The 27,825-nt window shown below is 36.8% G+C and overlaps 4 protein-coding genes across 9 annotated transcripts in view; 3 read left to right on the top strand and 1 right to left on the bottom strand.

Annotated features, from left to right (window-relative positions):
* The first annotated feature begins 9 nt into the window (after positions 1–9).
* Positions 10–3,186, top strand: RpL27A (ribosomal protein L27A). Of its 2 annotated transcripts, none has more exons than XM_087353980.1 (5): positions 10–137; positions 441–504; positions 1,138–1,235; positions 2,326–2,478; positions 3,006–3,186. In XM_087353980.1, exons 1-5 carry the CDS (start codon positions 135–137, stop codon positions 3,132–3,134), a joined length of 447 nt encoding a protein of 148 aa, XP_087210106.1. In that variant the 5' UTR covers positions 10–134; the 3' UTR covers positions 3,135–3,186. The 2 variants fall into 2 exon arrangements, with proteins under 2 accessions (XP_087210106.1, XP_087210107.1); XM_087353981.1 differs by lacking the exon at positions 10–137 and adding an exon at positions 186–209.
* Positions 3,187–4,100: 914 nt separating this feature from the next.
* On the top strand, positions 4,101–8,228 carry LOC110832098 (splicing factor 3A subunit 2). 2 transcript variants are annotated; one of them, XM_022068793.2, is made up of 6 exons: positions 4,101–4,255; positions 4,681–4,846; positions 5,810–5,943; positions 6,097–6,226; positions 6,841–6,968; positions 7,629–8,228. In XM_022068793.2, exons 2-6 carry the CDS (start codon positions 4,693–4,695, stop codon positions 7,971–7,973), a joined length of 891 nt encoding a protein of 296 aa, XP_021924485.1. In that variant the 5' UTR covers positions 4,101–4,255; positions 4,681–4,692; the 3' UTR covers positions 7,974–8,228. The 2 variants fall into 2 exon arrangements, with proteins under 2 accessions (XP_021924485.1, XP_021924486.1); XM_022068794.2 differs by having other exon boundaries at positions 4,118–4,259.
* A 1,528-nt stretch (positions 8,229–9,756) lies between these two features.
* LOC110832100 (putative glutamate receptor) lies at positions 9,757–21,200 on the bottom strand. Its single transcript, XM_022068796.2, has 10 exons — positions 20,726–21,200; positions 19,991–20,286; positions 19,615–19,781; positions 18,896–19,189; positions 17,107–17,210; positions 14,494–14,664; positions 12,797–13,035; positions 12,336–12,553; positions 11,324–11,586; positions 9,757–10,455 (listed from the first exon to the last, which is right to left on the bottom strand). The coding sequence occupies exons 2-10, from the start codon at positions 20,181–20,183 to the stop codon at positions 10,179–10,181; spliced, it is 1,926 nt and encodes a 641-aa protein (XP_021924488.1). The 5' UTR covers positions 20,184–20,286; positions 20,726–21,200; the 3' UTR covers positions 9,757–10,178.
* The window catches only part of LOC110840498 (dipeptidase 1), a 254,454-nt gene continuing 239,092 nt past the window's right edge, over positions 12,464–27,825 (top strand). For 3 of the 4 annotated variants that reach the window (XM_087353977.1, XM_087353974.1, XM_087353978.1), the window contains exon 1: positions 12,464–12,600. The gene's annotated coding sequence lies outside the window, so the exon portion shown is untranslated. The remainder of the gene's footprint in view (positions 12,601–27,825) is intronic. The other variant, XM_087353975.1, reaches the window with a different exon arrangement.

The raw sequence follows: 27,825 nt of genomic DNA, 5'->3' as shown, positions 1-27,825 counted from the left end.
TCGATAACCTGGAAGGTTTAGTTTATGTTCTGTGGCGTAGTCGGTAGCGTAGATCGATCATTTATTTCATGTGTACAAATTATTTTGCGTTGGTCATACTGGTTTATACCTGAGGTTCTTGACGCTTGGAGAAGATGGTGAGTGTACGGTGTGCTTGATGTCGGCTTGTTAATATATAGATTTATCTTACTAATCTGTTTCCTTGTAAGGTATTTGAAAGTTTTACAGTGTTATAATATATTTACATTATTTTTTTACCAAATGCGTTTCGTAATGCATTTCATGCTTAAGTATTGATGAGCATATAATTTTTCACATCTATTGAAAAAATTATAGAGGAAGACATGTTGAGTTGAATTGTATGTATTAAGTTTTGTAGAGAACAGGGCACATTATGTTCCTAGTAACGGTACTTATATTCAACTATTTTTATTTGTTAGTCGACTCACAAGAAGAAGACCAGGAAGCTGAGAGGACATGTGAGCCATGGCCACGGACGGATAGGTTAGTATTCAAGATTTATGGCACGTTGCTTTTATTGCAAAAGGAACTAACTTTTAGTTTGTAACATTGTCATCCTCTGGATAGTCTGCCCGAGAATAGAAGTTATTCATGTTTAAAGTCATTGTGTCTTACAAAGTGCTATTCTAGGAGTATAGTTCCTTGCTATAACTTATTAAACACTGTTGGACCAATCTGCATGCTTGGTGTTAGAAATTACCACCTCTGAAGGAACTCTAAATAGTAGCCTGTTTATGAATAAAATAGAATTTATTTACATTTATTAGTTATATAAATCATAGGCCCTATTGAATGAGTGGACCAGTCTCAAGTATAAAGATTATCCAGATGGCAGAGCACCTGTTGACATTGTGAAGGGGATAAGTGTGATTCTGTTAATGTAATCTCTTACAAGTTCTGGAAATGATGATTTGTGAACGGGCGGACTGACTCATCCTGAATGACTGTTCACATCTGATCAGAACCATAAAATGGGGATGATATTGGATACCAGTGACCCACCCACAATATTTTTGAATTGGTGCTGTTAATTTCATATCTTAGTATTCAAGATTTATGGCACGTTGCTTTTATTGCAAAAGGAACGCGATAATTGATGTGGCACTTTTATTTCAGGCAAACATAGGAAGCATCCAGGTGGTCGTGGTAATGCAGGTGGTATGCATCATCATAGAATAAACTTTGACAAATATCATCCAGGATACTTTGGGAAGGTTGGTTTAATTCGGTGTATGGGAAGTTTTCATTATGTGTAAGAAACAGTTTTGGACTTTACATTATATAAGTTTGGAATGTATACTCAAAGAGTGCCAGATTTTGCTGTTTTATGTAAAACATAAATAATATGTTACCATATTTTTATTTAAAACTAACTTTTAGTTTGTAACATTGTCATCCTCTGGATAGTCTGCCCGAGAATAGAAGTTATTCATGTTTAAAGTCATTGTGTCTTACAAAGTGCTATTTTAGGAGTATAGTTCCTTGCTATAACTTATTAAACACTGTTGGACCAATCTGCATGCTTGGTGTTAGAAATTACCACCTCTGAAGGAACTCTAAATAGTAGCCTGTTTATGAATAAAATAGAATTTATTAGTTATATAAATCATAGGCCCTATTGAATGAGTAGACCAGTCTCAAGTATAAAGATTATCCAGATGGCAGAGCACCTGTTGACATTGTGAAGGGGATAAGTGTGATTCTGTTAATGTAATCTCTTACAAGTTCTGGAAATGATGATTTGTGAACGGGCGGACTGACTCATCCTGAATGACTGTTCATATCTGATCAGAACCATAAAATGGGGATGATATTGGATACCAGTGACCCACCCACAATATTTCTGAATTGGTGCTGTTAATTTCATATCTTGCTTTCTTTGTCAGAGTCAACCCATACATTTTTTTTTAATTTTCTAAAAATTACTTGTCCCCTTTGACAATCAAGTTTGTTAGAGCTTGTGCTGTCCATTATTCCTTTCAAGGAAACATGAAGACACCACACCACCAGAATAATTAGTTTGGAACTTAAGTTTTTTTAATTGTGTGTTAAAACAGCTGTGTTTGAGCATTCTTAAGAATCACATGATACTTAATACTTTATTTGTGAACAGTATCCTAATACATGCAAGAGCTACTTAGAATCATCATCAGTGTGAAGCAAATTCTTTGTGTAAAGGCATTATTAATGCCTTCAAAAGCCACGCCTTATAATAGTCACTGATGTAATGTACATTCTGTGAGGAATGAAATGATGTAATTCTGCATGCAGAAATATAATTTCCAATTGCTTGATATGTCCTAGCTCGGAATGAGAAATTATCATTTGCGAAGAAACTCTAAGTGGTGTCCCACAATTAACTTGGATAAACTGTGGACCCTAGTCAGTGAGCAGACCAGGCTTAGGTACAAAGATCATCCAGAAGGCAAGGCACCAGTTATTGACATTGTGAAGGCGGTAAGTGTGATCCTGTTAATGTAATCTGTTACAAGTTCTGGAAATGATGACTTGTGAACGGGCGGACTGACTCATCCTGATGATTGTTCACTTCTGATCAGAACCATAAAGGGAGACAAAATGTCTGAAATATGCATAGCTTAAAAACTGTAGCTTTATTTTATGTGTATCTACAAGCTGTTATTGACTTAACATTGCTTTGTGTTGGTTATGTACAAGAAGAAAGGTGTAGGAAAACTGAACCAGCTGATATACTTTAATGATTGTACAGTACATTCGTGTTATCACTGAATTTAGTTTTTTGGTTTGGTGACTGTTATAATCTGATTGAGTGGATGGATGAAGGCAAAAGTCCTTGTTAACAATACTTTTATATATATCTTGTGTCTAAGTCAGTGGTAGTGTGCTGTAGCACTATTGTAATGCATTTATTTTCAGCATGATTGTTGTATTCAACTGTTGAGCAATCTGTTTTTAGGATATTACTATTATGTTTTCTGAAGTTGTTTTGTGAAATTCATTTGCAGGGTTATTACAAACTTCTAGGAAAGGGAAGCCTGCCAAAGCAACCAGTCATTGTAAAAGCAAAGTTCTTCTCCAAGCGAGCTGAGAACAAGATCAAGAAAATTGGAGGTTGCTGTGTCTTGCAGGCTTAACCTTTGATGGTGTTACTATTTTATAAAATGATAATAAATATGTCAAATAATTTATTGATTTTTTTGTTGAAAACATTGTCTCAAAATTCTTATCCTTTCCATTGTGGGATCCTTTAAATTTAATTATTGAAGAAACTGATGTCGAATATTTGGTGTTCACGTGCAATATGGACTGTTTTGGTTATAGTAACCTGCAGTCTTGTAGGTGGTTATCATTTTGGAGGATTGTTATGAATTCTACAAACTATTTGTAGCAAGCTACGAGAGTAAATGTCATCAAGAGGGGTCTACATTTTTCCCATTATAAATGCCTCAAATCTTGCAATAGTACTTGTTTTATTATGTCCATGAAACAGGTGTCGATTGTGGTTCTTTCTGTTGTAATGCAATGCATTTCTGTAGGAATGCTGGTTTTGCACAGAACTGTCATTGCAGTTCTTATCAAATTCTGTGTGGCTTGTAGGTAGATTTCAGGTTTCTGAGGGACTATACTGCCTCCATGTTTGGGGTATGTACCTACAAGTCTATATGGTGTTAGAACCTGAAGGACTTAACAGCAGGTTTGCTATGGACTCTGAGGCATAAGAATATTTCTTTTCACTTGTGTACAATGTCAATAAGTATTAAATTTGGCATGCAACATATTTAAAATCCATGTCTGATGTAGAAACCAAGAAGTTTGAATTCATGATCGGTGAGGTCTGTAATTTATAGTGTTTTATACTGTAATTGTTGAATAAGAGGATGAAGCAAGTAGTTCGAATGTGCACAGTAAATAACCCTATGAGATCAATAGATTGCAGAGGTCTGTTTTTTGGACATTTTCATTTTTAGCTATGTTGAAGGAATAGACTACGGAATACAGATGGCAGCACAGTAGGCATGGTGCCTGCATTTAGATGTATGTCTCTGGAGGACTTTTTACGGTTGGTAGTCGACATTGTTCGTGTCTTCCTCCTAATAACCGTGACCTTTACGTTGCAAAATCTGAGCTGTACCACAGATGTTTAGTAACAATGTTGGCATTAACTGTGTTCATTTTGGTGATGTGATTGTTTACGATTTGCTTGGTGGTGCCGAATATTCTTGTATTGTGTTATCACTGTAGCATATAATCCACTGTAGGTATAATCACTGTTTTTTGTGCATTTGGATGAAAATTTTAGTTTATAGTATAAAGTGAAAGAGAGGTGTGAATGTTATTGTTTTTGATGTCTTTGGCTATAATACTTTTGCTCTTGTTTTTGTAAAGTTGTTTACATCAGTTACATCCACAGGTTGAATAAATAATAATATAACTGTAGTAAAAGGTGGCCAGGGAGTTAACACCTTGACTTCCCATGAAGGGGCATTTGTTGTATGTCATGAAATGTCCTTACCTGGTAACTTTAAGCATTATTTGCATAACAGAGGGTAGTATATTATGTTAAGCAGGTGCATGATGACATGACTAGAAAGGGCTAAAACAAGGAGAAGTCATCACCATAGCAAACATTTAAAATTAATGTGCTAAGTAGAAGTAATGGTAACTGTATGTTTTCTGTAGTACTGACACAGTATGGATTTCCAAAATCGTCCTGGTGGCAAAACGGGAGGTGGTGGACAGGCATCATGGTCAGAAAGCAACAGAGATCGTCGAGAACGTCTCCGTCAGTTAGCACTTGAAACTATTGATTTAAATAAGGATCCGTATTTTATGAAAAATCATTTAGGTAAGTGCTAACTTTTTGTACACTTTGGGATAATCATAACATTGCATAAGTAGATTTAATAATTTTATTAAATTGTAGTTTACGGCTCAAATGTGAAGTGCTCAGAAAGGCCAGGTGCAAAACAATGAAATGTGAGTTTTGTATCATTTGTGTATGAAATACATAGTACCAGGATACTTGAAACAGTTACAAGTGGCTAGTTTCACCTTCACAGCAATGGTATCATGCCAGTTTACTCTCTTCTTAACACTGTAAAAAGACAGAATAGCTGAGTATACATGAAATGTGTTTGGTCGGTGATTTCTATGAAAGCTGTTTTTTTTTTGCTAGTATGTCTATTTAAGCTGAAGTTCTGGTGTGAGAGTACAGAAAGAAATAATTTTAATGTTTTCAAATTGTGACTGATTCCCTAAAGAAATTGTCTAGTATTTTAAAGATGAGTTTTAATCACATTTATTACTTTTAAGCAGTTAACACTAGATGTGTATTCAGGATATACCCATTTTAAATCTTGGTTAGGGTACTCATCTTTCTGACTGAAAAATGTCATTGTTGCACTTGCTTATTTCCAGTTTCACAATGTCTTTCCATGTCTTGTTTACTTATTTTTGATGTTAGTCTTCTTAACTCATTCAAACTATATAACTTATACAGTTGAGGCTGAATTTTTATATTGCTAAGGAAGCATGTATTCCTTTTAAGTACCAGCAAGTTTTAAAATTGCGTGCAAGTTCAAGGTAACTAGAGTTTATCATTGCTTCTCATTCTGCTATGAATTTCTTCTGATTCAGTAATAGTCACAGTCAAAGTGAGAAAGATCAAAGCAGTTATCTGCGCAGTGTTGCAGCAAGCACCGATTTTAATTTTAATCTTGACAAAACATTAATATTAGTGGTTTTGTAAGATGATGTAATGCTACTTTTGTTGTGTGTTTTGAAAAGATTATATTTTTGTCTGTTTTAGGCTCATATGAATGTAAACTTTGTCTTACGCTTCATAACAATGAGGGAAGCTATTTGGCCCATACGCAAGGCAAGAAACACCAAGCCAACCTAGCTCGTAGAGCAGCTAAGGAAGCAAAGGAATCACCTCAGCAGGTAAATGAAAAGCCAGATACAATTTCATAATTAATACTTATAATTTGTTAAAAGGGTCAAATCAATGGATATGAAGAATGCAATAATGAAATGTGAAAACATTAAGAAATATCACATGGCATTTTATGTGATGTATTGGACTTTTCTTTACAGCCTGCACCAGAAAAGCCCAGAGTTGAACCTAAGAAATTTGTTAAGATTGGTCGCCCAGGATACAGAGTCACGAAGCAACGTGAGCCTGAAAGTGGTCAACAAAGTTTGCTTTTCCAGATCGATTATCCCGGTAAGTAATGACTGTATTATGCATAATTTGTATGCACTTCTCAAAGCTTTGTGTTCAGAGACTTGTTTGCATGATTTATGCAAGGCTTTGTGCTTTATCCTGTCTCCCTGAACTTGCCAATAAACTGGGAGGTTCAACACATGGTTTGTTTTCAACAGAAGACAGCTTATATATTTTTTTTATACTCTTAATTCATATATTAATGTATTTTTACTATATTTTGCTGATATAATAGGTTTCTGGCAAAAAATAACTCCAGTCATGAAATCACCAGGCAATTTTTAGAATCTCAGATCTTAATCTTCATAACATAATTTTCATCAAGCTATGTGAAATTTGTTGTCTCGTGCTCACTTGGATTTTAATTCCTGTTCCAGTATATCAGAATATAAATGAATACCACTGTTTGTGACTCGGTAATTATTTGCTAACAAAAAAACAATCCCCTTACATTCATAATTCAGATCTCATTTAGTACTATGTAATTGCAGCAACTGATTCAGACAGACTCAGTTTGTGGAACTGTAACAAGATTTAATTAGATTCTTTCTTTTTATAAATCTTCTGTAGTCATTCTTGCTACCTTGTTATTTATTATTTTCTTTTTTCTGCAGAAATAGCTGATGGAATATCTCCCCGACATCGTTTCATGTCCGCGTATGAGCAAAAGGTTGAACCTCCTGACAGGAAATGGCAGTATTTGCTGTTTGCTGCAGAACCTTATGAGACCATCGCATTCAAGGTAAGAATTTTATCTTGCGTTTGACTTCTGAACTGAAATTGTAGTTGTATGGTGTGTTAAGAATTATCTGTTGCCCCCCACATACTTTATTAAACACAGAACTAAGATTTTTGTGTGCATTTATCTTGCGCCGTGTGTGTCACTCTCTCTCTCTCTCTCTCTCTATTTTTCTTTCTTTCTTTCTTTCTTTCTTTCTTTCCCCCGTATCCAGTACACACCCCGGAGGAAAACTGCGTGATGCCTAGACCATGGCCTTGCCCACCACAACTTGTAATAAATCTGAGCAACGCCGGGAATTGAACCCGGGACCCCAGTATTAGTATTACAAGCCCAGCGTTCTAACCGCTAGACCACCGTGGCGGTAGTATTAGTCTTAAGAAAGTTAGAACGAAGCAGTGTAAAAGTAATTTAAGGGTGAATTGAAATTGATGAAATCGTTAAACTTGTAGATGGCTGGAAGAAATGTATTGAAATGCAGGTTAAGTCACATTGGTAAATCAGATATGTGATTTGTGATTATTTTGTCAAAACGAATAATAAAATTGGCTTTCATTTCTTATTTTGCTTTGTAACTAAAACAGTAACTTTGTGTGTTGTATGCAGAAAAATTCTTTTTAACTTGTCGCCAGTATTCTCTAATCAAATAAATCTGTTGTTTAGGTACCAAGTCGTGAGGTGGAGAAAACAGAGGGAAAATTTTGGACTCATTGGAACAAAGACACAAAGCAATTTTTTCTTCAGTTTGCTTTCAAGAATGATCCAAAACAGCAGCCACAAGCTAAACCTCCACCTCCCCCTACACCACCTCTAAGACCCCCTGGACCACCCCCAAATCTTCCACCACCACCCATGCCTCCTCCTCCTTTGGTTCATCCGCCGCCTCCACCAAGACCGCTACTCCCACCTGGTATGCCACCCCCACCACCATTGTTTAACCCCGTACCACCCCCTCCGCCCAAGTTAGGGAATCTTCCTGTTCCTCCACCACCTCCTAAGATGAACTGAATTTGAATTTGACTAGCTCAGCTAGGAACTGGTATGAAAATGTACTTTTTTTGTATTGAAAGGTGAAAAATTGTTTGTATTTTATAAGAATTAGGGTGTGTTTCTGTTGTTTATATTAATGCTTTGCATTTCATTGTATGGTACAGAGTGCTTATTACTGCACTATTACATAATTTATGTAACATTGCATTCATAATACTGTAAAACTGTGTAATATGACAGTGTAAAAACTTAATATAGTACTTCAACCCTTTATTTATTTTGCCTTGTGATCAGATTTGAACTATTGCCTTGCTCAAAACACCACACATATACCAAATAATGTTTTACATGTGACGTTTTTCTAAAATGTCACAGGTTTAGCTACAGTGGGTATAGAATTTATTGTCCTTTAATCAGAATGGAAAAAACTCGTCAAACAAGCTAAGACCCACATAGTGTTATAACGCTACAAGAACAAGAAGAAGAAGAATCGGTAATAGTGGAAATGTGTGCTCCAGTAGAATGCATTTTTTAAATGTCCTCTTTGCAATGTTGTTTATCCTATTAGCTTTTGTGTACACTTAATGCAGATCAAACCCCATTCTCAAAAATAAGAAATCTTTAGTGTGTGAACATTAACTTTACCAGCTGTGGTTTTGTGTCCATATTGGATTTTGCAGCATCTGACAGAACTGTTACAAAGTATTGATGTGTCAAGGTCTGCTACGATGCCTCATTGCCATCCTTTGGTACTCAGGATAATGTGTGGAGCTATACTTCCACCTACTCTGCTTGGCTTGGTAGGGAAGTGGGTCACTTTACTTTAGCATAAAAGGACACATGAAATTCAGCTAAGATTCCATGTAAGTGAATGCAAAGAATAAAAAGTGTGTAGATATAAAAACCGAGGGAACGTAACAACCACAGCATGTCAGTATTGGTTATTTAAATTCTTTGCTTTAGTCATGGTGTGTAAGAAGATTACGTAGTTATTGATAAAGCCACCGAAGCCGGAATTGGATTTATAGAAAGTAATGCGCAACGTGCAGATGGCAGGAAAATCTGGGGATGCAACCAAGAGGAAGTTTGATATGTTAGTCATGTAGTGAGCAAGTGCGTGCATTTTAATGGTAAATTTCTGAAAGGTTTTAATGCCATTATTAAAAGTTATGGGATTCTGGTTTTTCTGTAATGGTAGTATTAATAATTTTGAAGAATGTGTCCATAGAAGATATTGCAAGGAACAGAGAAGTGACATAGGTACACGTGGATCTACGTATTTCGCATTAGTGGCGTACTACTTGATTTGGTGCACAGGTATGTTTTTCTTAACTTTTAGCAAGAGAACTAGTAACTGATATTCGATTTCTTTGCTTTTTGCGCAACAGACATTTAAAAGCATTGGCAGTAACAAATTATCCTGATGTTAAATTGAGTTAATATTCTCAGAAAGTGACCTACTGGAGGTGCTTTCTATCACTCTTAACCTTACCTAACCTAACAAACTTTCTAGCAGACGTGTTAGGAGAACTGTAGGAGTTCAGACAATCTTCTGACATCCCACGTACCAAACGTTGTGCCATTTTATTGCTTTAATCAAGGGTAAGAATGTGTCCGATTTCTGGGCGACCTTGATATTTTACAAGTTATCACTAACACTAGCTAATGTTAAACGTTGCCAAAGCTATTCTCCATTCATGGTAAATTTAGCAATTGTTTTGCATGGTTTCTTCCTTGCAGACTATAAAGTAGAGAAATGAGGTTATCTGCATGATACTTTAAGAAGTGTATGTAGACCTGCTTCATCATTTAAGTATAAGTTTAATTATTTTAAGAAAATAATCTTTGTCAATCAAAGTGAAAATGTACATATTGAAACCATGTGGTGGTTGGAACTCCTGATCATATTTGAGAGGTTCCAGATTCAAATATCAGTATTCTAGTATAATGCCTTAAAATAGGCCGCAACCGATTCTCAAGCATCCTGTTATTCAATGCTATATAACCTATGCAGTTGTAACAACATTGTTACATAACAAAAAAGTAGAATGATGACAGTATATGAATTAGTTATGAATCACAGCCTAAGTATTAGGCAGCATTAGTAAATCTTCTAAAGCATGAATCAGGGAATAAATAAAACTCTTTATTTGTAGCCACAGGAAAGGTTTTCATGCTTAGGATACCAACAAATAATGTTTAGATGAGTAGGTTATGATTATATTAACCAGACTTTAGATACCAAAATTCTCTACTTGTTTGTCTCCTGAGACGCCTCTCGAAACATGGGAGTAAGGACTTCTTTATGACGGGAACTCCTGAAAGTTCAAAGACGAGTAGGACGGAGGCTGTCACAATGCCAACCAAGAGGACAGCAAGGAGGGGCGCAATATGCTTAATTCCAACACTGTTCCAGTGTGGCTTGGGTTTCGGTGAAGACAGCGTCCACGTGTCCTCCTTAAGCTTCTTCAGCACTCCTGTGTTCGTCATAGCCCTTAAGCTGAAAGGAAACGCGTAAGAATTAGGCGCTAGTTGGTTAGTTCACTGGACGTGCCAGGATATTTCGAATGTTTATAGCGAAACGTTTAGTCAAGCCTTGCCACCAGCTGTTTATTTGTTATCTTGAAATTTTTAATAGACTGTTTGTTACATACTATGCTTTTTCACAATATTCATTTTGAAACTTAATATTTTACCAGTCGTTCAGTCTAATGATTTATAACTCCTTGCTTAAATTTTATCTCGTAATAGTTCTATGGCCACTCCATTTAGATGACTGAGTTGTTTATTCCCAAGCCCAGGTAAAGGAGGAAGGTTGGACATCTCACCTCGTAAAAGTGGAACTTTTTATAAACTGGTAATTACTGAAAGAAACGCCTTCAGACCTAGAGTTACTATGTGTAGAGAGTGGATGGCAACATTCTAACTCATGCTGGCCAATTTAAAAAAAATCGGACACCTTACAACGTATTTCCACCACAAGAACCAACTTGTCAGTGTCGTTTAAGGAAATAATCACTATTTATTTTAACAATCATACACTGTGATACTGGGAACGACCCGTTCTCCAAGTGCCTGAGCACTGCGGGTCCCAACTTTTCGTTGGCTTGATCTATAGATATTCGGTAGGACTCCTTGGACGAGGGATCGGCCCATCGCAAGGCCTCTGCCTGTACACAGGACAGCACAACACAGAAAAAACGCGGACAAACATCCATGGATTGAGTGGGATTCGAACCCACGGTCCCGGTGACCAAGCGGCACAAGGCCCACGCCTCAAACCCCTTAACAATCATATGATCATACAAAACCAATAAATGGAGTTAGTGAATGTTGACGTAGGACAGCCTGACACTGCTGGGACTTACTTATGGTTGATGAGGTTCTTGTATTCACTGTCGCTAGGAAGTGCAATGGCGAGTATCTTCTCAAAGTACTGTCTTGGTAGAGGAACCACATCACAGTTCGCTGCCTCTATGACTGATACAACATACTCTGTAGGCGCCATATAAGCATACTTTTCATTGCAGATTCGCTGAAAACCATCCTCATCTGTCTTGGGAAAATTCTTCGGGTCTTTTGTCATAATTTCGGAATAAATCCGATGTAATGTAGTATTTGGTTTGGCACCCTGTGGTCCGAGAAATTAAAGGCTATAAGACGCACATTAACTTGTTCGTATTGTTGTGTAGTTTATCTAGGGTTTTTCTGTACTGATTCTGGCTGATGACACGTCAGGTATACGGGGTTCGTATTCTCCTTCCTCTCACCAGTGAAGAATTTGCCAGCGTATTCATAGATACAGACTAATGATTACTTTAACAAAATAGCGATAGTATCACCATTGTTGTTATCAAAATATCTAATAAGCGGTTACGGACAGCTGATAAGGAGTGGTCCTCCAGCATGGAAGTTGGGCGAAGTGATAACTTTTCACCATAACAAATAATGTAGCACGAAACGTTAAACAGACAATACAGAGAAAATGTTCATGTCTCGTCAACAAGATGTAAAAATTACAATGATCATAGCTATCAATGCCTCAAAAAATGTTTAAAATTTCATTTATATGAAGGGGATATTAAAAAGTCAAATTAAAATAGATCAAATTCGAGAAAGTTAAAATTATTTTGGCTTCCAGTCACGTATCTAAAAACGTGAAGATTTAAAGTCTCGTTTGATTGGCGTGAAATTTGCCTCCCAGTCTGGCGGAAGAGCATAGTTTGAGGGTATTTGAGCCAAAGAGGGACGAACTGATAATCCTGATCGTGATTATTTCCCCATCTAATTCGAGGATATTCTCGTAACATCTTAAGTTAAGACAGTGTAGTGTACTCAAGAACCAATCAGTACTGGTATTGTATTATAATAATGTCTTACCGAAAAGTAAGTGAAAGGTATTGAGTTGTTTAAAACGCCGAATGAATATATTCCAGAACGAAGGAGTCCGTCCAGATCACTGAATGGAAGTGCTCCATATTTGTTTGTGATGAAGGAGACGAGGAGCCCCGAGTACGCGGCAAGGACAACCGAGGTGCTGAGGAAGAAGAGACTGTAGACCATGCGGCCTGAGGTCTCCTTTGGCGTCACGTCGGTCCCTGCAAGGACGCATACAGAATCAACTTACTGCTAGCTGCTCAGGAAAGTAAGTGACTGATTAACAGATTTTTTTAACCAGCTGTCCTATTAACTAGACTATCTTTAGAGCAGGTTCCAGTGGTTTTTGGAACGTGGCGACGGATTCCGTGAAATCGGCAAAGCTTTCCCGCTACCTGGGCCATTATAATGTCTTCAGAAGAGACCACATATCGTATAGTTAGTTACAAAATTATGGATCTTACCTTGCTGGCATAATGCACCGAACATATAGAACACAGAGTTACAGAAGCTGAATTGTGCGTCTCTGCCATTACTCTCCTCTTTTCGCAGTACACGCCCACAATACTGGGAAATTGAGAGGAAGATGGCGAATATGGGAATCGCACCCAGTACAGTAAGCCACAGACTCTTCCTGAAAGGTTCTAGGTACATGCTCCAGTCCGAGTCTTCGCTGTCCGGTAGTCGGATGAAAACAGAAAACCTAGACAAAATGCACTTGCTGTGTGGGATGCTTGTGTTGTGGTTCCTAAAAACTGAAGTTGGATTAGTTACGAAAGTATTAACTTACAAAACGCATTCAATCAGACCGAAATGTTATTATGAATCTACCTCTGTATATAAAATAAGTATTTTAAAATGGAGATTTTATTATACGTTCAAACGCGATAATTACGCAGTACTTAGAGACGCCTTCTTTTTTACGTAATTGCCTTACTTTGACATGCATTTGGTACGACTTTAGAGAAGTTTCCTAATTAAATCAGAATTAACCGTTTTCGGTTATTCCTTAAACCAGTGTTTCTCAACCTATGGTACGCGAACTAAGTAATAAAATCAAAAGATAATATTAGCATAAATAAGTTTTTCCTGAACGCATTTGGTTAGTTGTACATTTAATGTGTTAAATTAGAGTTAGTGGTACGCCAGCGAAAAAGGTTGAGAACCCCTGCATTAAACAATTCCTGCAACTTTTATTTCCATAACTGATGCTCATTCCAGACGTATTTTCGTCATTGCTGATTCGTCATGACATGTGACCCAAAAGCACGTCAAAGTGACGACGGAATCAACACTCCGCCTCCCCTTTGAATCTTTCCACCAATTCGTAACTTTTCTAGGGCTCGGACACTTGTCGCTACAGTGAACTGTCACATTTCCGTAAATGTCATTAGTTTTATGTCTTCGGACTTTCTGTTTAGACCAGGTAAGAATAAAAATGTCTGCTCAGTTTGTTTGGCGTCTGCACTGCACAGTAATGATTCGAATCTTGGTTTTTGCAACGGGACAGAGATGCGGGTATTCGATCGTCAAAAACATCCAATACAGCGGCGAAATTTTATTTTTAACTACAGTATCGATCAGAGCATGCGCACAGCGTTTCATACTCTCGACTCTAACAGATGCCAAGTTAAATGACGCGGATAATATCTGAAATGTATTAATATAATTAGAACATACAGCAATAGTATTACAGTTTTGAAGAGAAACAGTGAAAGAGAGGGCAAGAACATTCTGACAAAAATGTTAAATAATAGTTATGAATTAAAGAGAATTTAAAATACGTTTACACCTCTCGAGTCTAAGCTTTTGAAACTCAAAAATGCACCATATCGAATGAGATTGCTCGTAAAAAGCGTTTCATTTGATACTGTAGCCTAATTTATTTACGATGATTATGAAGACAGATCATGCAAGGTAGTGACAAAATTTGGAACACTTGTCCGTTGCCAGAAGTGGAAGTTATTGAAGGAACTGTTAACGGGACATCCGAAATTTTTACAACACAAAGGCAAGCAGAAACATGATCTCATTGTGAACAAGGCTTCACACTTGTCACGCCCCCGTGTGAATCCGTCCCACTAACGCTGTGAACGTAATGCAGTTGCATATAACAATATTTTGTCGCCCCTCGGGATTTCTCTGTATTGTCATAAATTACCTGTACGTTAATAACGGAACAGTAAAGGTGACGACATCTGCGCTGGATGGAGTAATTGTGACGTCAGAGACCACCATATCAACTTGTTTCCGAGAAATCAGCTGTAGAAGTTCCGTTCCGTTCGCTGTGGTTTCGTTCCATGTCGTGTTGTGGGGTGTGAACCAGTCGGTGCTAATGAAACAATTGGCAACATATGAAGGGGGCCTTTTGTAAGTAATTGTTGAGCGGAACACAAAATGTAATATGTGAAATAACGTAAAGTATTTAAAAGAGATACTGAGGTCAGTCAGGTTAGAAAATATGGCTTGCTTAAATGTGTAAATACATTTAAGATGGCTGCCAACCAAGAATGACAGTAAAAGATGAAGACGGTAAATTAGTTGGAAGTTCGAACAGCATTTTGAATGGGTGAATCAGTTATTTTCGTCGGCTATTAAATGCTAATGATGTTGGAAATACTGAAGTATACAATTATAACACTAGAGCCCAATTCTTTTGCAGACGAAATTGCTACTGAAAGTTGAAAGTCTGCTTCCCATAATTCATTAAAACTAATAAAGAAGGGTTTGCAATATTATGTTCTGGGATTGGGCGAAAGCATGAGTACAGTAACAAATTATTAAAATGTAGGTTGGTATAGAAGCGAACGCAGAGACAACTATACACAAGTTCATGCATTGTGGCCAGAATAAGAAAAATACGAACTTAGTTAAAAATCCTTCGAAAATGTAGCAAAGTTCAAATATTTGGGAGTAACAGACAGGAGGGGAAGTTACAAGTAGATTAAATTCAGGAAATGCCTACTATGACGTAGGACGATTATTTCATCTTCTTGTCCTCCATACAAAAGTGTCATTTGCAAAGCAGATTAAACTAGTTTTACCTGTTGTTTCGTATTGATGTAATCTTGTTCTCTTTCCGTAAGGGAATAACACAGATTGAAAGTGTCTGAGAAGGGGCTGATTAGAAGAATATGTGGCCCTATGAGATATGAAACAATATAGGGATCGCGAAAACTGCATAATGAGGAGATTCATATCAGTGTTGGTCTTCTGCCCTGTTACGTTTCGGAGGGAAATCCTGTTTCCATATTCAAGGCTTAAGAGATATCTTCCTACAAGTCCACAGTCACTTACGAAACCAGCATAAACATTTTCACCGCCGCGAGAATCCCAGATTTCATTTAGAGAACTCATAATTTGGGATTCATAACTTTTTTTTGCCAAATATGAAGGGGATTAGGGTCATCGAATCAACAAGAAGTAGAAGAGCCGGCCATGTAGCACGCATGAGGAGACTAGAAATGAGTACTGAATGCCGACATGGATCTCAAAGGAGTAGGACGCAAGTATGTGGACTGGATTCATCTGGCCCAGAATAGGGACTGGTGGCGGGCTTTTATAAAGACGGCAATGAACCTTCGAGTTTCATAACAGGCTGAATCGATACGCACATTCAATTTTGGGGCTTTATGAAGTGCAGTTTTATCTGTTCAGAATCTGTTATTGCTTTGGTCAATGGTCTTTGACCCATGCTATTATTTCTATCAACTCACATAGGCGAAGACACAAATTTAAATTCAAATGGGAAGACACATAGAGGCAGCAGTGGTTCCATCTTTTATGTCGATAATCGGATGGCAGTGAACAAAAATGGTACGTAAGACGTACAGCGTGATCTTGGATTCGAACTTCACATATACACATTTTTAAGATGCGGGCTTGCGGTGAAGTTTTTGCTGAATATGACAAGTCTTGAAACCGACATTTGCACTGAGAACTTATGCTTAAACTTATACTGTTGTAGGTGTTCTTGTTTACAGAGTACTGGGCGACAGGCCTGTCTGGTCAGAATTCATAGCCTCTCCTACACAGAGATTTTATCTGCTGTAAGTTTTATGTGGAGCTGTTAAGTTTATAATGAAATAAAAACACGCAATATCTGACCCACAGTTCCCTGTTATTTGTTTTCTGCACGAAATAAATGGAAGGTGTAGTCGCGTCTATCACATGTTTAATTTACAAACGGACCTCAGATTACAATTGAAATTGTGGTCTATAGGAAACAGATTTCGGCGAATTTTATTCTGATTCGTGTCTGTCAGTCATAACCCGTACTTAATAAATTTTAAATGACAATTAATCAAATAGCTCAGAATGGATGTGTCATAAAATATTTACATTAATTTTTCAGTGTTTTGTGTTTAACGAAATAGAAAGTAAATAATTAACGCCAGTACTCGATGTAATATCTCTACTATTCAATAACTTTTTCACTAATATCATTTTTGACGCCTGCTACCAATATGCGTACTGTGCTTTAGTTTCGAAAAGTGTAGACTCAGTGTGCAGTAAATGAAAACGGTCTAATTTAGGGATATAACATTGTAAATGAAGCATTTTGATATTCAGTGTATTACTCAGGAAACACTTTTTCTTAAATTAAGAAAACCTAAGGATACGTCACAGAAATTAATCAAACTAAAAAAAAAATAATAAGTTTTACGTAACTGTAAAATGTTAGGATTTAATATCTGAGCCTGACCATTATAGAATATTTTATCTAGAAGACACAAACAGTTGAAAAAAAACCGTGGAATGTAATTGTACTTACCTGAATCCTATTCTCTTTTCTAGTATTTTCCATACTTTACCAAAGAATCCATTCGTAAGTTGCGCTCGGTTGTTATTCAACTCTACTACAGTGAAAGGCGGATTCTAGAAATAATGTCAAAGTGAAAAAATACAAAGAGTTACACTAGCTTACAGAAAGAAAATTATTCTGTATATAAAACACAATATGACCATTCGTGTTATGAAGGAATTTAATGTTTATAACTGTTATAAGTGAAACAGGCACTTTGACAACATGTTAGAAAATTAACAATTCTACAAAAATTATATTATTAACAGTTTAATTAGTTGGAAAATCCTTCCCCCAAATCACATGTTCTCAATATACAAGTTCCAAGTGATGAAGGAGACCTTCAAAACTTTTTGAGACATTTTATTATAAAACTGATGCAGTGGCTTCGCAAAATTTATGTTTAAGGTCAATTAGGTAAGGGCGAGGCATGGAAATTTTGTTAAAACATCTGCACGAACATATCTGAATATATTATATCCTGATATGGTAGGCCCCGCGTAGCTTCTTAACCATCTGAAGCAAGGTTTACCTAAATAATATTTGATTTCAGACCGAACCTCAAAAGCAAAGAACACGCACGCATACACACAACAAATCTCTATTACAAAGACGAAATAGTTAATACTGTTTAAAGAAATTATCTCTGTTTACAACAAGGCGTATATGAAGCCTATCGGTAAAAAGATGCAGAATTATTTATTATTAAATTAGATGCTGAATACAATTATCATAGGGCCTTAAAATGGTTAAACTAAACCACTTTCTGACATAGAAAAAACAATGCAAGCCTATAATGCTGTTGTTTCAACTGATATAAATTTTGTAGACATTTGGTTCAAAATAGAAGTGCGCACACTAGAAAGTATGATTTTCCCAAAGGATTTTGACATGCATAAAATTCCAGATAATCACTTTGGGCACTGTCAAATGTCTAAAGTGGAAAAAGGCCTACACAAATTTTAGAAATGTGACTCTAGTCCCACGTTCAGATGAATGGTTGTCATTATAGTATACTGATGGATATTTTTGTTTTTAATTTTATTGCTGGTATCGAACTGACGCGGAATCTATATTTAACTTTCGGTTTGATGACGATAACAAATGAACAAGTGGAGACAGGTGCGTGAAATTTGGTATGGAGATGGATCATGAACATATTTGCTGCTTCTGTATTAAACAATATTTTATGTGTCAATGATTTCAAACACGGTGATAGAGTGAGTTAATACCGAGAGAATGCAACGTAGTCATAATCTGAACTAGCGGAAACTTTTCACAGATAATGGATCGCTCTATGTGATGAGAAAATGTACCGTAAGCTATGCTTCAAAGGCTAAGGAAGAAACTAACTCAATTAAGGAAGTCATTGATGGTAAGTTAATGCTCACTCAGTTGGACGAGAAATTCCCCACATTTTATGTGACGCAATAGTTCTTTACAGTGTTGTCTTGGACCAGACAAATCCCGTCTACACACTCACATATTTCATCACCATTCGTTTACATGTTATTTTCCGACCAACTCATAGTTCTTACAAATGGTCTCTCACACTCTCCCCTTCAGGGTTTCCTAATACAATTTTGTATGCATTTATCGTCTCTGCCATGAGTGCTACATGCCTCGCCCTTTTTCATCTTCCTTGATTTGATGGCCCTAGTAACAGTGAATCTAATAACTAATTGACATGTTACTCGGAGGAGGTTTTATGTCCATTCCCCAACATCCGTAAACACAGCGGAAATCTCAGCCAACTTACGTGATTTGCGGCAGCCTTGATGGTCAGACCATGGAGATGACTCCTGCTGTCTACTTGTCTGGTCCAGGACAGCTCACCCGTCGTACTGTTCCACGTGCCTATTCGCCGGGTCACAAGAGGCAGATGTGGAGATACTCGGTAAACTTCTTCGAGAATTACCATCCTTTGTCTGGTCTGTGTTGCCACCACTACAAGGCTGTTGAACGGCACGTTCGAGTCTTCGAACGCTTCTTTCGTTGTCGTGTTGAGGAACAGAAGCCAAATGCCTTGTGAGAGGTAACGTTTCTGTGCAAACTGGGAAAGGAGAGTGCACCTTTTATCAGTGACTACCGACTTGAACATGAAATTACATCACAAATTTCGGAATTAGGACTATAACATGCGGACGGGCAGACAGACAGACCACCCAACACAAAATTATGTATAAATGCTTACAGTAGCGCACATTTTTTGAATGCATAAAATCTGTGGATAGCGTAAACTGCAAATCTTGCCATATACATTATTACACTGTGTTCCCAGATTCTTTCATTATGATAAATGTACCTAGCGGGTTGAAGTGCAATTTCGCTCGGGGTTCATAGTCTACACTCTGTATTTGTTATCGTTTTCCAATGATTTCGTATAAAACCATCTATCTGACACATATGTTGTTTGCATTTAAAGTAACAGCTGAAATGTTTCCATAACTTGGTGAAGTTAGCTGGGGGTGAGTGTACCTCTTGTATGCAGTGGCTTCTGCTCTCGTCTGCTGCGATGATGGCGTATAGATTGGGACTCCGACCGCAAACGGATGTGCGACCTAGTCCACTGGGACCAGAAAATGCCACCTGTCTCCCGTGCAGTGACAGCAATTTCCAAAATTGTGACGTCATTCGCTGTTCATCTAGAAGGGAGTACGGCATCAAATTTTCAATGAACCGAACATGTTACTTCGTTAAAAAAAATTTTTGAATCTAGTCTTTCGTTGAAATATTTAAATATCTGGATTCCACTCTACTATAAAAATTTAGGATTCAGGATACATTTCTGTGAGTGCAGATATGCCTTTCAATTTATTCTCTGTAATCTCCAGAAAGGTACACATGAACTTACCGAAGTCGACTGCCCTGTTGTGGACTACGTACACACATTGGAGGTGAAGACGTTTCTGAATAGCAGCTACCACATGAGCCGAAGTTGAGAGCCAAGTGTGTGCAGATATTTGGGCCTGGACACTAGATGATTCTTGTGGAACACAAGTTGAATGTAGCAGTATTACTATTGCCGTTAATACACCCCTCATCATTGGCTTTCATATTTCAGTTTGTTGAATGTTTGTGTGAAAACAGATATCTGAACGTATCTTGTGTGTCACAGACTGATTTCTTAGACAGTAGTATTTTGTGTATCTGAAGAAAAGTAACACATTTCACAAATAAAATAAATGAACAGTTTGTAAAGTAACAGAATTTATTCTAATTATATTACGTATTTTACACACATATTTCTGTTTTACTCGTAATTGTATTCACGTGTGTAGACTACATCGTTTGCATTTCAACAGATTCTTATGAATCACAACATACGAAGAAACTTTCTTTTCTTAATCTTGAAAATTCAAATACACGATTGATAAGTGTAGCTGAAATTTCATGTGTTTAATAATAAATACTACTCATTTTTACTAAAATAGCCCTACAACTAAATCTGACAACAGCCAATAACCAAACACGTCTAATTAAACTAATCAAGCATCTAATAACGTTCTTCGGTGGGCTATTGATAATTATTCAGCTGTTCAAGAAATTCCATGCCTCCCTAAGATCCGTTTACGTGTTAAAAACTTACCATTAATCTCTGTCTCAAACCAGATAAATCCAGTTTATACAGCCATGATTTATTTCAGTAAGATCAGTTTTAATATTATCCTCAAATTTTCGAAAGTCTCCGCTAATGATGGCTTTCTCTGATACTTCTCTATAATACGAGTGTTAAATGCCGTACTTCGTGCTCAGACATTCAATAAGTCTTATCTTTGTCCACAGAATGTTTGTGTGGGTTTCATTGATTATCGGAATTAACAACTAACATTTTCCTCAACGTAAATAACCAAATAATCCTTGTGATGAAAACGAATTTTATTTTCTTTGAGTTAAGAGTTTAATTTTTAAGTGCACTTTCGACTGACTTTGTGTTTTAATCCAGTAATCTATAACACTCATAACACTGCAACATCACTGTCTAAGGCACCCACTTCATTCCACTTGTTGTAACGAACTATTATCCATTGCCACAAGATATCTTTTCCTGACTGTCAGAACTTTTGAGTTTAATATGTCCACCTGACCAAACGAGGTCTGCGCGGTGAACCGTGAGGTGTGCGTGCGACGTAGAATACGGATCGGGTGTATTTGAGATAAACCACACTAATAAACTGTCACAACCAGTTGCAGGAATTAGTGACATAAGTCGTAGCCATAACTGCTCGGCTAGAACAACGTGGGGCAGTCTATCTGCAGTGTTTCTGTGCGGGACGAAGGACCCCAGAGTAAGCAGGTGATTCACACATACGGGCTTCAAGAAGAGGCTGTATTGAATAACAGTTGGCTCTGTAAGGAAAAACGGGATTTTGTGTCAGCACTGTTGAAACGTCGGGTTCTACAGCCTTACCGTTCTGATGTAAGAATAAATTATTTATCACAAGAAATTTTGATATCATATTGGCAAACAGCTAGAAGAAACTTTACAGAATCTACGGGCATTTTAAGTGGTGCAGTACAAAGTTCACTTATTCGAATTCGAGATGATTGACGGAAAAGTACATCGAAATACAAAGAAGAGCCTGATTTTTTCCACTTACGCACATAAAATCACTGGACGCTACACCGCCTTGCAGTTGATGCAGCATTGTTAAAACACCTACAAATAAATAACAACAAATATACAAATTCACTCACGATTGTTTTAAAAAATCTACCTATTTTGGTACAACGAAAAATGCAACAATATTTTATTGGATTCTAATGAAGGCTGTGTAACTGGTTCAGGATAGGAGACAATAATTGCAGGTCGTCGTGAGTAACATACAGTAACGAACCCTTGGGTTCTATACAAGCAGGAGACATTTTAACAGAATAAATACCCATCAAATTTCATGGTCGAGACTGTAGCGTAAAGTTAGTAAGTCACATATTTCCATACGTCGCTACCATAATTTTTTCCGCAGTGGACAGCCCTGTTACTATTATTGGCATTCGTTTGTTTCGTTAATAAAGGCTGAAATTACTATGGATATAAACTGTTCGATGCATATTTTACGAGGCATTGATCGATGGGAACGGGCAGAGAAACGACATGGTCTACTCTAATAATAATGTGAAAACAATAATCTTAGGCAGCAGAAAATTAATCGACACCTTTTAGCGAAAAACGGGCCTTTGTCAAACAATTTGCTTGAACGGATTTTAATGCAGTGTTGTTATAATACTCTTTATACTTTTTTCGTTTCACGCTGTATCTGAAACAGAGGTTATTTAGCATGGCCTGGAGAGACTGAGTAAAATGATAAAACCTCAGGTAGAAAAGTTAATAGTCGCTGAGGTAGTAAAGAAATTACCTGCCTCGTATGTAATTGGAAGCTTCTCCATCTTGTTCACAAGATCCGATCAACGGGATCTATTTTAAGTCAGATAAGTCAGACCTAGTCCCCCAAATAGTCTCTTCCCATCACGTTTTCCGACTAAAATTTTGTATGTATTTCTCGTCTATTCATTACGTACTACGTGTTTCGCTTCTCTCATTACCCTTAATTTGATTATTCTAATAATATTTAGCGAAGAATAAAAGTTATGAAACATTCTCATTATGCCATTTTCTCCGTCCTCTTGTTACGTCACCCCTTTTTTGTTTAAACATCTTTTTCAGTACTTTCAAGTGGCATGTTTATTTACTTAACCATAGTTTTTATTTGAATTTTCTTCTTGGGTGTTAAATTCACAAAAGAGATCTTTCATCTTTTCATAAATAGTTCTGAAATCGAAACCAAAAAAATCCTGTCTCTGGCATCGATAACGCTGTACCGCTAATTTAAGTTTAACATTTTCGGTTTGTATTTGTTTCCAAATCCTAAAGATGGAATCAAATTGCAGTTGTTCTCACACAAACTTCGCAGTAAAGGCGGTTAGCAGACAAAGCAGTTTAAGAATAATATAAGGGGGTTTACGTCATAAATTTTTGTAATTTCTTACACACAGATAATGCTTAAAGGGCTGCATAATTTAATATACGTTTATGATCTACTTTCAGTGCTCCAAATTTCAGACTTTTCCTTGTTAATTCTTTATCACGAGCAAACAGAAATATAAATACAGATATCGGGCGGCTGACCTGTTGTTTTGCATTACACACAAATATCAAAGGTCTTTTATGGCATCAAATTTTAGAATCCTATATCAGTTGGCCTTTCTACTTCAGAAGTTTGCGTTTCTCCGATCCGATATTATTGGTCTTAGGACATTGAAAAGAATGAATTTGAGGTGGCGTCTAGTAGTATGTTGTTCATACTAAGTATTATCGAAATCCGTGGTTTGGGTTAATGTTTTTAGGGAGGAAACGGATTTGAAAATACCATACATAAGCTTATCTTTCTTTATAAAATGAAAGAAACCTATATTCAGAGTTACTTAATTATTAATACCGGTGTTTGACATCATAATGCAGAGTGAGGCTTATTTTCACCACACGTTTTTATATCAGCTTTGTTCCTTTGTTATAATGGACGAGAGCATTCACGTGTCATAGCAATGAACTCACACTGTCATTTTATCACTTCACGCTGCTTATGTCTATCTCATGTCAGCATCTCGATGACATTTGCAGCTTGGAAAGCACAACAAAGCTTGCATGTTAATGATCTGCGGTAAACCACAGCACAAAACTAGCTTACTCGTGCTCTTTTATTCTGTGTATAATACATAATTAACGAGCTTTAACTTTATATCATTCACGACAGCATTTCTCTGTTCAGCAGAAGTGCCTATTCCAGACGAGCGAACTAGGTCTAATTCAAAACCACAATGAAGTTCTATAAAATAATTTTTTTTACCAAAATATTCTCCTATAACGTGATTTTAGATCCCCGTTTTGAAAGTAGTGGGGGCTTACCAAACCGATGCTTTTAAATACTACAATAGAATTCTGGAACCGATAAAGCTACTACGTAACCCAAAATAGCCACAGTAGCTGCATCTAAGGTTCTTTCAAAAGGATATATGGCTGCAAACGCAACCAGTGTTACACTGTTCACACAAGCCACATTTTTACAGCAGACGAAATCACGAGGCAAGTTCTAATGGGGCCTTACTTAATTTTTCTCTGTTGCATTATTGTTTGTAAACAATCAGCTTATCAGCAACAAGTGTCAGTAATTGTTTTCACGTACAAATTCCCTTACAAAATATTTTTAATTAGCAAAACTGACACTGCTTCATGGAGGTAGTTAGTAGAACTGACTACTGACATTTTAACAAATTCAATTTAAAATCCATTTAGAAAACAATGGAGATCACACAAAACTGCACAAATTATACATGACTGTATTTGCTACAATTTCATTCTCTGCCCTCCTCGCTATTTAATCTCTCGTCACCCCCAGGACCCCGTTCTGCTTGTCGTAATTATGTAATTGCAAAATTAGATCGTCACGAATGGAACAGTGTTTCCACATAACAGTTTGTGCTTTGCGAGCTGCTTGAAATTACTGCAGTTCATGTAGTCTCGTCGAATTGTCTTTCTGCCCGTTGTACGTACCATTTAATATTTTATTATATTAAACAAATGATTCATGGTAAAATCTTACTGCAGCTTGCAGGAACAAACACTATTTTATATACAAGGAGCAAGACATTTTTTTTAAATTTCTGCAACGGTAATAAAAGAACGTTGTTGAGAGAGAAAAATCTGTATAACGAAGCATAATTTATTTTTTAATTCGTGGTGTGTTTAACGACTGTGTCAGTGAGTCATACTATACAGAGTCGGATAATAGGATAAATAATGAATCATGTATAGAAAATATATGGAAGAAATCGGTCGCTGCCTATTTAAGGTAATATAATATAATCTTACTGGAATGACTGGCGAAAAGCACGAAGTATTTGCCAGGATAGCCGTTATCCGGATCGACATTTGAATTAGAGGCTTCTCAAACAGTAAGCAGGAGTGAAAAACATTCATCCTGGACTTTAGGTGACACGTCTATAGTATTTTTCGACGTGACGTATATTTAACGAAAAATATGGAACTGTAATGCGCTTTATGGCTGTACAGTATATCGGGGTGTAATTTTTGTTTAGAAAAATACCTTAGTATTTGCAATCAAATTAACATCTGTATATAAAGAACACTTTGGAAAATATTTCTATTTTAAAACCGAAATTCAGCTTTCCTTTGCCTGACTAATAAGAGGAAACAGGAGAAATACGGGAGTCTTGGCACACTCTGTGTACAGTATGAAATACAAATATGCAATAAATACTAATGTGACCCGTGCTTACACCTGGCGCACTTCTGCACCCAACCAGTATATCACACGTGCCTCGTGGATAATTTATAGGCGTTGTGCGACATTGGCGTGGTAATTTTCGAGAAGGGACACGAAGCCTTTGTCTTGCACGTACATTCAGCTAGACAAGCGTCTGCCCCAGATGAATACAGTTCTCTCACTCATGTTATCCCCTGCATCATAATAAGTCCACTGTTCTAGTGATACTTTCGTAAATAAATAAAATGCACGTGCGAAAGTTCCATAAGTATTTGTGGCCTCTTGACAAGAGCGCTCATAGATTGTGAGCCAGATGATATTCGAATGAAAAATTATCTAAAGTCGTCTTTAAAATTTTTCTTCTTATGTTTTAATATTTATTTAAGACATAATTAGATTTTGTAAACTGAGAGAGAGAGAGAGAGAGAGAGATAGCTGATTTTTCCAAACATTGATAAAAATAATAGAGATATTCTCGATATTTTCTTCAGACTAACATAACTATTGTGAAAGAAGGACTCCACATTTTAGACAGGAACACTGTGTAATCTTATTCAGATTTTGTTTACGATAACAGGGTGACAGTGAATGTGATAAAGATATCTGACAGAGGGTATACACATTATTACGCATTATGAGATCGCTAAATAAATAATTCCCAAATAAAATATATTAATTATAATAATACACCTTGCTATTGAAGTTCAGAACGACATTTTTGTCATTGTATCAGCAGTGGATGGAATTCCAATATATAATTTCATAATTTATTTTACAATATAAAGAGTACTGTCCGGCATTCATGACCTGCGAAACTTTATTACTTGCATGACCATCATTATACGTTTTGCTATTGATTCACCGGCGATAAACTGCCAAACTACTAGAGCTGAAGCCTTATAAAACAGAAGTTTACAGGGAAGCTGAATGGGCTTACGACCTCTGTAACCACACATACCGTAACTTAGAGATTAGCGTTCAAAACCTGCTAATAACAGAATTTGGCTATGGCTTCTTACTGGTTCATCCCTGTCTTGAGCAAAATAATTTGACCTCAGCCGCAAAGACTCCTAACACAGTCTTCAGAAATGACCGTGATCAAACTTCCTCTACAAATCAGTTCAAAATAGTGGATTTAATTAACATTAATCCAACTTAGAGACGACCTCATGTAGGTACAACGGTAACTCTCACTCCAGTTAAATCCTCCAAGTACGGTATCATCAGTGCTAATGAGGGGTCTCTAGCAGCGACCCCGCGAAAACCACGAAAGACAGAGACGGACAACATCGGAAATTGAAGCCAGGACTGAGAGAGTGGGCAAAGATATTGGGTTTGTTTAATTATTCGAGTGGACTTTGGGGAAATTGTAGGGTAGGTTTAGTGGGGCGATGCACAGAATGCAGATGAAATGAGAGAAAATACGTAGATTTAACCTCGCATTCTTGTCTACAGACCAGCAGACATATTTAAGTGTCCGGCGTCCGTTTCCTTTTATTTAACTCTTTCAATTTTGATTCTGTGAAGTATAGGATCAGTGTTCTGCAACTGGTGTGCCACGAGGTGTGTCGCGAATTTTTATAAGAAATTGCATATTCACGCGTTATAGTTAGAAAAAGGCTATATATATATTTTTTTTGTAATTATAATTAGTAGCACACACACACACACACACTGACTCATCATAGACAGTTTTATTTAACATATGTTATGATTGGTTTTCATATGTCTGAATTCTTATAGGACAATGATATTATGGCCATGTATAGTTCTGTACCCCCTTTTCGTGATGTGCTGCCATGTGTCTGACATCCTTTTTGTGGCTCGTAGTCCTAACGTTCAATGATGAATTTCGTAGAACAGTACATACAAAGCTCTCGTACAACGTTTGTGCAGTTCACATTATATCTCGCAATGAGCGAACTCTGAGAAACAAGAACTGATCTACGGCTCTCCATCTACAGATTAAAACTTCTAGGAAGACGTAAAGACTTTTGAGTTTTGTTTGTAAACAGAGAACGCCATTTTAATTCCATATCGCATTGTAGCACTTCCATTTATGACTTTTCTTATGATTAAGCGGATGGAGTTTGTGGTTCATCTGTCTAATGACGAGAATTTGAGTGCTAAAAATGGTGAGAGGTCATTTGAAAAATGTGTGAATAGAATATATTTAAAGTAAAGTTACACCTCAAACCAATGCAAGTATTAAGTCAGAGTTTTTGAATTGCCACAAAATTAATGATAAATCTCAGACAATTGTTGTAGGCGTACCATGTTTTCCCATCGCGTAATATTCTGTTTAAAGACACCATCAGTAACCACAAATATGCTGTCGTGCATTAATGCAACCTTACGTCACTACAGTTTAAAAGCTATGTCAGTGAGATTGGGGATGATTAAAAAG

This window comes from Zootermopsis nevadensis, unplaced genomic scaffold (genome assembly GCF_977971745.1).
Source record: "Zootermopsis nevadensis isolate Lab colony 2312 unplaced genomic scaffold, Znev_1.0 Znev_ptg000022l, whole genome shotgun sequence".
NCBI classification, from domain to species: domain Eukaryota; kingdom Metazoa; phylum Arthropoda; class Insecta; order Blattodea; family Termopsidae; genus Zootermopsis; species Zootermopsis nevadensis.
Note: the sequence above shows the minus strand (reverse complement) of the source record. Positions and strands in the feature narration are given on the sequence as shown.